The sequence below is a fragment of the Psittacula echo genome (genome assembly GCF_963264785.1).
Source record: "Psittacula echo genome assembly, chromosome: 6".
In the NCBI taxonomy this organism is placed as follows: Eukaryota; Metazoa; Chordata; class Aves; order Psittaciformes; family Psittacidae; genus Psittacula; species Psittacula echo.
In genome coordinates this window covers 72,490,390-72,501,611 of record NC_137743.1, presented here as the reverse complement: position 1 = coordinate 72,501,611, position 11,222 = coordinate 72,490,390, and the positions used below count along the sequence as shown (strand labels likewise).

At 42.5% G+C, this 11,222-nt stretch overlaps 2 protein-coding genes across 3 annotated transcripts; one reads left to right on the top strand and one right to left on the bottom strand.

Moving 5' to 3' along the window:
* Positions 1 to 1,063: 1,063 nt before the first annotated feature.
* Positions 1,064 to 2,119, top strand: CMKLR2 (chemerin chemokine-like receptor 2; the record flags this gene model as incomplete). The annotated part of the gene is made up of 1 exon (XM_080622192.1): positions 1,064 to 2,119. The coding sequence occupies exon 1, from the start codon at positions 1,067 to 1,069 to the stop codon at positions 2,117 to 2,119; it is 1,053 nt and encodes a 350-aa protein (XP_080478318.1). The 5' UTR covers positions 1,064 to 1,066.
* A 4,657-nt stretch (positions 2,120 to 6,776) lies between these two features.
* EEF1B2 (eukaryotic translation elongation factor 1 beta 2) lies at positions 6,777 to 11,219 on the bottom strand. 2 transcript variants are annotated; one of them, XM_080620460.1, is made up of 6 exons: positions 10,996 to 11,219; positions 10,181 to 10,303; positions 8,705 to 8,828; positions 8,270 to 8,336; positions 7,471 to 7,596; positions 6,777 to 6,967 (listed from the first exon to the last, which is right to left on the bottom strand). In XM_080620460.1, exons 1-6 carry the CDS (start codon positions 11,214 to 11,216, stop codon positions 6,813 to 6,815), a joined length of 816 nt encoding a protein of 271 aa, XP_080476586.1. In that variant the 5' UTR covers positions 11,217 to 11,219; the 3' UTR covers positions 6,777 to 6,812. The 2 variants fall into 2 exon arrangements, with proteins under 2 accessions (XP_080476586.1, XP_080476587.1); XM_080620461.1 differs by lacking the exon at positions 10,996 to 11,219 and adding an exon at positions 10,638 to 10,881.
* Between the last annotated feature and the right edge of the window lie 3 nt (positions 11,220 to 11,222).

Below are 11,222 nucleotides of genomic sequence, written 5' to 3'. Positions count from 1 at the left end.
ATTTTCCCATTCATTTCTTTTTTTCTGGGTTTTTGCTTGGTTTTTGTTCTCTCCTTCCTTTCCCCCTCTGCCCCCATTCTGTCCCTCCCACACTCTTCCTTTGGAGTTTTACAAGGAAATTCCTATCTGAAATATCATGTTGTACTTGTAAGTTCCAGAAGCTTTTTCAACAGAAGAAAACAGATGATCTGTCTGTGGGATCTGTCTTAAAAAAAAACCCCAACAAACCAGACAGGCATATTCTCATTTATAGCTCTTACAGTGTGTCTCATTCTCCTGGGAAGCTTTATTTTCTTTCATCTCTTGTTTCTCAGCTCACTAGCGGAAGAATTACCACAGTTATATGTGTTGTCCCTGAAATATCTTCTATATGTTTAGTTCTCTACCTCTTTTGCTGTGTTATGGAAATCTAATGCATTGAATGTATCTGAAAATCAGCATTCCTTTATACATAGCTAGATATGTGATGCAGAGGAATAAATCCATGAACTTTCAGTTGCTGGAGCAATGAAATGACTGTCTATGATTTTGTGAACTGTAATTTGAGGTGTGTGTGGGTAGTAATTTTATAAGAAATAGCTTCCTGACATTTTAACTTTGCTTTTTTTGCCTACATTTGCTAGGTGCTTCTCTGGTTTCTGACAGATATAATCCCTAAACTTTCTTCAAAGAGGAACAGAGCAGTAAAATATAAAATCTGACTAGAAAAGAATAGAAAAATCACACTTAAGTGAAACTTTGCATTTGGTCTCCCAGGGATTTATCAGTGATGCTGTGCTCAGTGCTCTGTGTTAAGAAATAAATGCAAGGAAGACAGTTCCTGAAGATTTCAAGTGTTGTCTTGATTTGAGCATTTCTATAAATGCCTGTAACCAAAATACTCCACAAGCTTTGTGCTAGTGATTGACAGCTAAGAAGTGATAGACATATGAAACTTAAGTCAATGTTTGGGGTTTTTTTAGGACCAAGAACCTAAAGGAATTGCAGGTTACTATTTGCAGTGCCCTAAAACACTTCCCCTTTGACTGTTCCATTTATTTTCTTCCCTAGAAAGCAACTCTGCAACATGACATTTGAAGATTTTGAGAACTACTCGTACTTCTACGACCTGTCTGAGGAAGATGAATCACCCCAGTCCTCCCTCAGCATTGCCCATATAATTTCCCTTTCCTTGTACAGTGTGGCATTTCTGCTGGGAGTGCCAGGTAATGCCATCGTCATCTGGTTTATGGGCTTTAAGTGGGATAAATCTGTCTCTACACTCTGGTTCCTCAATCTGGCCATTGCAGATTTCATTTTTGTTCTCTTCTTGCCCCTCTATATTACATATGTGGCAATGGGCTTCCACTGGCCTTTTGGGAAGTGGCTCTGCAAAATGAACTCATTCATTGCGCTACTTAATATGTTTGCCAGTGTTTTCTTCCTGACATTCATCAGCCTTGACCGCTACATCCGCCTTGTCCATCCAGTCTTTTCCTACAAGTATCGGACTGTACGGAACACGCTTATTCTTAGTGGGATCATTTGGATGTCAGCTGCAATTATTGGTGGCCCTGCCTTATACTTTAGAGACACAATTACAGTCCTCAACAACGTCACCATTTGCTACAACAACTTCCACGTGCATAACAGAGAACTTATTTTGCTGACGCATCACATTCTCATTTGGGTGAGGCTTGCATTTGGTTACCTCTTTCCTCTAGTGACCATGGTCATTTGCTACTCATTGCTGATTGTCAAAGTGAAGAGGAGAACTGTATTGACTTCCAGCAGGCTTTTCTGGACCATCATTGCTGTAGTTGTAGCTTTTTTTGTTTGCTGGACACCATATCACATATTCAGCATCGTGGAGCTGTCAGCTCACCATGATGAAAACTTGCACGACTTACTGCAGGATGGCATTCCCCTCTCCACCAGCCTTGGGTTCATCAACAGTTGCCTCAATCCAATCCTTTACGTTCTTATTAGCAAAAAGTTCCAGGCCGAGGTCAAGACTACGGTCTCTGAGGTGCTGAAGTTGGCACTGTGGGAGGTGAGCCGCTCTGGAACTGTCAGCGAGCAGCTGTGGAGCTCGGACAACACCCATGCGCCTGTGCGCTATTGTGAAACTGCCCAGTGACTGCTCCTGTCACCATCCGTCTCCAGAACAGCCAGCAGGAGATTTGGAGGTGTTCTTGACTTTGCATCTGTCAGTCAGATGCGCATCTTTGCATCTACAGTTGTATGTAAACAGCTGGCTTCTTTGCACTCGCTGCTCTCCTTGGAAAGGTTAGAAGGGACACATCGTTTGGGTGTGGTGAACTTGCAGTGCACACACAGCCTGAACTGAGAGTTGTCAGCATAAGCGGAATTGCTCCAACTGGATTTTTGATTGGGAATGCTGTTGTAATCCTGTTGTTGTGTTGTGGTTCCATACCTCGTTGACATCAAAAGAGCATATAATAAAAATGTGCCTCCTTGCCATCACTGATGACACTCTTGATCAAGCATTCTCAGCCAAGAGGGCATGGCCCGAGTGGCTCGAGTCTCCTGATTATCCAGTGTTGCTTTAAGTAGGAATCACCTGGCTACATCCCAGCTAGGCAGAGCTATTGGCGGCTCCACTCCCCAGCTGAAGAAGAATCCTGAAACAGAGAAGAAAACCTGTTTTCTCCCAGCACTTTTTATGTTATACTCTAAGACAGGAGATTCTGTGTTTTCTGGTCACTTGTTCTTATACTTCTAGGGCGAGTTGGATGCAAAATAGTGAGTAGGTGTTTCATCTAGGTTTTAGGATCATTTGAAATGTGCAAAGAATTAGTGGAAGGGTTTCTTACAGAAGCTGAGATTAAAGACTCTGTGCCACACTTGTTCTTTTTCTGTTTAAACTTTCAGGCTCAAAGCAGTTTACAACTGTCAGTTCTTCTTTATTGCTCTGTCGAACAAAGGTAAAGAAATGATATAACGTTTTGTTTGCCTTAATGCCAGTTTTCAAAAAATGGGCAGGGTGATTTCAACAATATTCTGTAACAAGTCCGTAGCCAGATTTGGATTTCTTTGCCAAATGAGAGGCAAATGGAAATGGAGCCCACTTCACTAAGAAAGATTACAGAGCTCCAGCTACACTGTGTTCTGTTCCAACTTGTTGGTTGCTGTAGAATCAATGTGCACTGATGCAAATATATATACTAAGTGGAGTGGACCAATTTCTGATTAAATACCACTTTAATTAAAGAGTTGAATGTGGGATAAAACTCCACTAAAAGTAAAAACATAAAGGTTTGAGTAAATTGAAACTGGTTTTTCCTTGTTGGAAAAAAGGAAAGGAATTGTTATTGGCCCAGGTACGTAGAATAAAACTGCCTTTCAGATAATCTACCTAGTTTCTATGGCCTGACAACACATGTAAGTGCATTTATACTGCAACTGAGGCCTTATATGTAAATATATTTGCTTTTGTATAAAATATGTACATCTGCATGCATAAGCACATCCAGTACTGGTGCCTGTACAAATACAAATCATCTGACTATGGCCTGAAACTCTTTCTTTGAGCTTTGCTTTCAGGGAGTTTGGGAGTCAGGCAGGATCAGTGGAATTTCAGCGTATTTCACTTGGGGCTGGAAAGTTGGTAAGCAGCACCATTCCATTGAGTCATTTGCTGCCTGGTACATACTGACTCATCATAGTATTTGGCACGGTGCTGCTGAATGTGCCAAAATCAAACATTTCGCTGTTTTCCTTCACATGTTCCCTGACATACTCCTAAGAGCGATGCAGTAGTACCACTCTCCTGACTGTACTCCAAGTGAAGTAATAAAATAATGTTGTTTCCAGAGAATGTGGTCATTTGCTTTTCTCGGCAGCAATATGCGGTGACTTTCCATTAGAAGACCTCCTACTCAAAGATCTTGGAAGATGAAAGCAAGCCCTGACCCTTTCTACTACAGGAATAAGGTTTATATCAGCTTTCCTTCTGTGTGTCAGCTATGTGAGCACAAATACTGCTATACAGTAAAGAGATTGATTTTCAAATGGGGGAAACAGACTTATGCTGTCTTACGTAGTTTATCAGAAAGCCTCCCCTGAAGTAGAGAACAGGGATATGGAAACAGAATGGAATACAGCCAAAGTCAGCCCTGGTCTATGCAATTAAGTGGATTAATAATTTTGCAATATAATTACTACCTTATTCACACCAAGATCAGCTACAGAATTGTCTCCAAATGTTTTCTGCAAGAGTAATGGAAGATACCTCAACAAAACTGATAATGCTGTAAGTTTCTGTTTCCAAAGAGAATCTAAAACAGTACCAACAGTTCTCTGCTGCTTGGACTAAGGAACACTCGTTTAACCCAACACAATGGAAAAAGCAGCCCAAAGAAGGGGATGTATCTTATCATGCTATAAGATACTGTAGAAAAAACACTTCATAGGAAATAGCTCTGTGATCAACCATTCATTCAAGAATAATAGCTATTGGCATGCTTCATAATAGACAAGTTCTGGTTACTTGCTCTTATCTGCTTCCTGAGCAGTTTGTACTTGTGAAGGTTGTTATGTAGATCAGTTTGTAACCATTACTTCTGTTGAAGCTGTTTTCCCAGTATTCCTGTCTATCACATATTTAAATTACAGAACTTCCTGCTGATCTTTCTGTTAAGACACTTGAGATAGAAGTGTCTCATTTACTGTAAGATGCTGATTTTTTTACAGGCACAATGACACCCCAAACACATACCCAAATACTACACAAAACCCCCTAACATAAAGATATGTTGATTCTGTGGAGTTCTCTTGCCCTATCTCTCTGTCAGCTGCAGAGACTGTGCTTTTTAGCTTTTGTCTTGTTCCTATGCAGCAAATTTCCTTCTAAGATCAAGGAAAAGAAACCCACAAAAGAAATCCCAACAACTGAAGAGTTTGTACATGTATGCTTAGCCTAACATATACACACAGAGAGGAATCCAACCTAGCAGGTCAGATGAATGGCTCACAGGGCTGTATTTAAACAGTTAGCCTATAAACCAAACCATTTTATCTACCTAGAACTTTAATTTCAAGGTCAAGGAAAGAGTTTAAAGGTAAGAAGCATGTTGGATGGGAGGTCAGAAACAGTGATGGCCAGTGACAATAAAAATTACATTTTTGTGGCAGAATTTTTTTTCCTGATGTTTTTTTCTGATGTGGCATTTGCTGGTTTCTTGCTTTTAACAGCACCATGAAAGAATTGATAAAACTTAGCTACCTGATGTAGCAGAAGCAGCAGCTAGAAAATTTACACAGACAGGCACTGTGCATTAATACACACAGGATGAAGCCAGTCCTTTAAGTTTATGGGAGGTGGGACTGAAGCCTGTAATTATACTTACTTTCAATTGTTGAATCATGCTATAAACCTCTAGCAGGCAGGTATTTTTTTTTCCTCTGAGACAAATTATAAAACAAAGCTCTTGCATAATGTGAAGCTGGCAAACATTCCAGCAGGAGAAACAGGACCTGCTGCCCTAGACAACCACACACACATGCTCTGTGAAACAGAGCAAAAACTTGTCTTAGCTGCTGCTGTCAGGCTTCAGCACTGAGTGACCAGCATGGCACATAAAAGGCTTCCACTTCAGGGTCGCAATTTCTGAGTCCGACGGAAGGCCTAGAAATGTTACTTTAATCATAAGCTTCACAACTTTGACAGCCTTTACATTTGTATCATTCCTATGGATAAGGAATGGAGAACAGTTCTGATAGGTTCTTCAAGCTTTAAAAAAAACCCACTAAAATCAATCTAGAAACCAATCTGGAGTGAAGCAAGCAGCTCAAGCTGGTGTTAGTGACACTACTTTACCTTTACAGTTTAATTGAACGCTTGTTTTTTTGTTGGTTTTAGCCTGGAGTGTGCGTTGCTTATTACACAAGTAAAATACCCATCTGCATTAGCTGCAGCCTTGGTCGCTACAGCCTCTTCGTCCCAGCACTACCCTGCAGAGGGGCTGGTGCCCGGAGTCCTGTTGGAAGGTGCATGCCGCCCTCTGGTCGCCTTTGGGTTGCAGCGCCTTCAGAGCACAACTCCACTCCGAAGCTAACCAGTGCTTGCCTGGGCTATTTTAAGGTGCAGGATGCACAAGGACCTTTGAATACGAATAAAAGCAAGAGCTTTTACCAACCCCATTCTTTGCTGTACTAATTAAGAAGCCCCGGAAAAGATGAAAAATTTACAGTACTTTCACTGCAAATGTTTTCAGACCTCAGAGAAAAAGAGGTCCAAGTCCATGCCACGGGAGACACAAGGCACCATGCTGGTCTCCAGTCCAATAAAGTGTTTCACTACATGCCTTGTCATCATTAGAGCATAGCAGTGGCTTCTAACTTACCTTCACCTCCATCCCCCTCAGTGAAGCCAAGTTTTAGCTTTCAACAAAAGCCAGAGTGTATTTGGTTAGTCATCAACTTTAACAGACAAAAGAATTCATACTACTGTGCTTATCTGTTAAGAGGAATTACCTGCACTTTGCCGGAGCCCTGTGCTTTCCCCTTGGAAACCATCCCTTTTTCCGGAAGAATTACAGAAATGTCTAAAGATGCAGCATCCCCCAAGAGCAGTTCAGATTTTTCAAGTCAAGTAGATGTTAAACCTGGACTGACTGTATAAATTTCCTCTTTCTTTGGCTCATGCCCTTGGGTACTACAGTGGGATGTTGGAGCAACCCTGAAATTCAGTTTTAGCTTCTACGTTACCCCTCAACCAAATTTTAAGGGTTTGATCACATGATGATTTTGAAATAACCACAGACAAGGCCCCATTTTTGCAATTGCATTTATTCTAGGTATCTCAAGACTTAAATCTTATTGAAAGCAGCTACATCCATTGATTGTACGTAATCTTCAAAAGCTGTTATTCTCTCTTCCAGCATATCTGTTCCAACTTTATCATCTTCAACAACGCACTGGATCTGAAGCTTTTTGATACCATAGCCAACTGGTACCAGCTTGGCTGCAAAAACAAAGGAAGAAAAAAATAGCATTAGTACTCTTTGACTGGTGGGATCTCTTAAAAATGCAGATCTAAGATTGAACTGAATGAGTCTGCAGAAATACATAAACAGCATAATTTGCTCCAGATTACAGACTGCCTCATTAACAACACAGCATTCACAAAGCGGTTGGAAAAGGGTTTCTTTTTGTGGATGTCCCGCCAACTAAACCAGTGATGTGGGCGAATGGGTGTCTGCTTGCTGCATTAAGAACTCTACAGGGAGCTGCAGGGTAGCAGAGCCAGTTTTAAAGCTTCTGAAACCTGCATTTGGATCTTAACCTGGCTGCTGCACTAATACACCTCTTTGACTATGTCAAGATACAATGCAGGAATGCAATTCCTGCACTGTTGCAGCTACCTACATTTTAACAGATCAGGGAACAGCAAGCACAACTCTATCCATTCATATGCTGCATGTTAAGGAACTGCACTATCTTCCTGCCTTGAAATCTTCTACTTACAGGATCCCCAAACCAATCCATCTGCTTGAATGCTTCGAACACATTCCTCTAGCTTGGCCATGTCTGTCTCATCATCCCAAGGTTTCACATCAAGCAAGATCGATGATTTGGCAACAACAGCTGGTTCTGGGGGAAGAAAACCACCATTAAAGACTAGGAAATGTTCAAAACCTCATCATATACTTGCAAACTACCTTTACAAGAGCTATTTTTCCAATTTCACCAACAAGAACTTCCTCTTGTGACAGGCCTCTTGTACCAACATACATTTCTTAGAATATTTCAGCTCTACCTATGTAGATGTACATATGCTCTTCAGAAAGTCTCATGAGAAAACACAGATTAAGAAATTTACGTTGTTTGTTACATAGGAAGTCCTTTTCAGAGGATCTGAGAAAGAGCTTAATCCTGTGTAACAGTTTATTTGCCACAGAGGGAATACTGCAACTGCTACAATTCTGAACAGTTCCAGACCAGTAGCTGTGGAGGCACTTGAGTAGTACATCCTTTTCCATAAACTTTTACAAGAAAATCCTGGGGTTATCTCCATTTAAACAGAAAGCTCAGCCTCTGGATTAAATCAAACAAGAGTGTATTAACAGGACAAAGGCTATGTTAATGTTCCTATTTGCTATGGGGAAAGGCTAAGCCCACAGGCCATTCAAGTGAAGCTAATTACTCCCTTTCTCATTCCAGTCGAGCCTCTATGTTACAGTTAATTAGTATTTCTAGCCCCCCTGTTCAAGTGTATGAAAATTAACCCTAGTGTAAGAGATTAAAAAGTTCCTGGTAGACATACTTTTGGACTTCTTTGATTCATATTGGGCCAGACGTTCTTCCCTTAGTTTCTTTGCTTCTTCACTTTCCTGAAAGAAATCTGAAGTTACAGAAAAGCACCAAACCCTGCCTCTTCAAAGCATTACCAAACTGACTGGCATCTTCTCAGGCAAAAACAAATCATCACAACCATCAGCCGAAAGATGGTGATTTTTTTTTGTTTTATTCATCATGTAGCCAGTCAAAGCAGGCAATTCATTCCATTGCAACCCATTCCTTTCTAACCCTTTCTACCTTCCAAGCTCTTCTGTTTCGCAAAGAGAGCTGAATTTGAGAATTCCAAGTAGAATCTGGTATCAAGGTCACAAATTTAAGTAACTTAAACTAGTTGAGGCAAAGATCTGCATACCTGGGTATTCCTAAAACCCCAAATGTAATACAAAAAGGTCACACGTACCTCCTCATCATCAGATCCAAAAAGATCAATGTCATCATCATCTTTGCTATCTGTGGCTGCCCCTGTTGTGTCCTCCACATCAGCGGGACCATATTTCCCCAAAGCCTTTTTTACTCCTGGCAAGCTGAAAGAAAAAAGCAGGTATTAGGAACCTACTCAAGTGTCAATACAAATACCAACACTCTGTCAATGAAACTACAAGTGCATTCAGAATCAAATACTGCTCAAAAAAACCCCCAAAACAACAACATTTAAATCCAATTCTGCTGCTTGAAAAGGAACCTCCCCAAAGATGACTCCTGATGTGTTTGACATACTGCTGCAACTGAAGTCCCATATCCAAAGACTGTTCATCTGAACTGACATGATCCTGCCCAACACTGCTGTTCTACTGAAGTGTATAGATAAGTAATACCAATAAGAAGCTGATTTTTATCTGTAGTATAGTCTATGTATGAAAAGTTATCAACTTCCTGTTCATGGTCTTCTATGAATATTTTGCTTAAAAACAAACAGTGACAAAAACCACCTTGCTGCAAACTTTGGAAGTTTCAGTGAATGCTCTACCCTGAAAGCTGGCTCTCAACAGCACAAGGAGGGACCACAACCCCTGACTTAATTGTTCTCCTGCAGCTCATATAGTTCTGTAGTTTTAGGGTAAGCTTGTAGTTCTACTATTACTGTGAACTGCTTTTACAAATCATAAAACCAGCTTTAGCTTCAGGAACTGTGAGTAGTTTCCACGAGCAAACTTTTTTAAGCAACTTTATAACCTCAGTTCCCTTTAGCACTGTAAGAGCTTCAGAAACTTTACAGGAGTTCCCTCCAAACCGGACTGAGGCACATAGAGGAGGCAGTGCAGCAACACTGACACTACCTATGCTGTACCTTTTTAGAGAGGCCTGCAGTCTCCATGGATGTCAATACAGCACCTTTCATGAACACTAAAATCACTAAAAAAGAAAAAAGATAGCATTTGCTTTCACATCTCTCCTTCTTTGTATGTGCTTCTGCATTGCAAATAATCTATTTTGTTTTACCTATCAGGACTAAAAACCTGAATGAAGCACTTTCCTTATCTATCATCTATGTATTGTATATTTATCCCTCAAGACTCCTGTAACACTTTCCAATCCATTTTGGTGTCACCTTTACAGAGTTGATTACTAGTAAGTAATTTCCAGCTTTCAGCAGTTCTCTGTGTAAATGGCAGCAACAACACTCAAGCCTTCCTTATGAGCTTTAGCAGAAACAACAACTGAACAGAGACAGAATCACATTGCCTAAATACTGAGGAATGTAAAGTACTGACAGAAGAGGCCTGCTCTGTTGCTAGACCTGTTCCTGTTCCAACAGCAACCCAAAAAGCCACATGGTACCAGTCAAAAACAATGGTTTGCTCAAATTCGAGGAAAGAAATGCAACACTTCGTAAACCAGTTTGCGTACATATTTAAACTCTTTATACAAGACATACCTTGCCTTTTGCTTTTCGTACGACTTAATATGATTGTACCACCGAAGAGCATGAAACAAGTCTGCAGGAGGTGGGGCACTGATTGCTTCGAAGACTGCTATATCAGCCTGAGATGGGACGTACCTGCAGAGAACAAACCTAAGATTAACTCCCTTCTTCGGTGCACGCAGAACGAAGTAAAGCAGCAGCCACCAAGCACTGAGACGACCGCACCGCACCAGCAGCTCTGTGCGTCCCTCGGGCTGCTCCTGGGCCCAGGAACGAGCTCCGCGTTAAGTGCCCAAAGCCAGGCGGGCTGTGGTGGCTCACGAGCTCTGCCAGCTCCGGCCCTGCGCCCTGCATAGCGGCCCCAGACGGCAGCTGCCGAAAGGCCCCATCCCGCCAGCTCCCGTCAGGCCGGCGGGCCTCACCGCGGCCTGGCTATGCCCGCCTCCCCCGAGGCCCAGCCGCTTCTCACCCCTCGATATAGCTCCTGTCTGCCAGGAAATCATTGAGGACCCGGAGGCCAGCGGCGGACTTCAGATCCCCGAAGCCCATGGCGGCAGCGCCGCGAACACCCGCTCGCCAAGCCACACCGCCGCTCAAAAAGGCCCAGCAACCCCCGCGCCTCCGTTATATAGCGCATGAGATCCCTCCGCGCAGTTGCATGCTTAAGTATCCCTCCGCAAGAATAAACCGCGAAGTAGTTCCTCACAGGTTGGATGCTGCAGCTCACGGCGTGCAGCGGCAGGGACATTAGCGGTGCGGAGAAGGATCGGAGTAACGAACATGAAGTTAATGATAGTGTCATAGGGGTATTGTGGCACCCTCCGTACCGTCGCGTGCTCCCCCCCCCTCCCGCGCCGCAGGCACCAGCGGAAGTGGCAGGAGTTGGAAGAAGAAAAATTCGGCAGTAGACGGAAACTGCCGAGTGCAGCGTGCCCGACGGTGGCCGAGAAGGCGCTGGGAGAAAGGCGGAAATTGCCGAGTTCCATCGTTTGCCAAAGATTTTACGGAAATGCCCGAAGCGGTTCGTTCCGAAGATTGCCGACCGCATACGTCA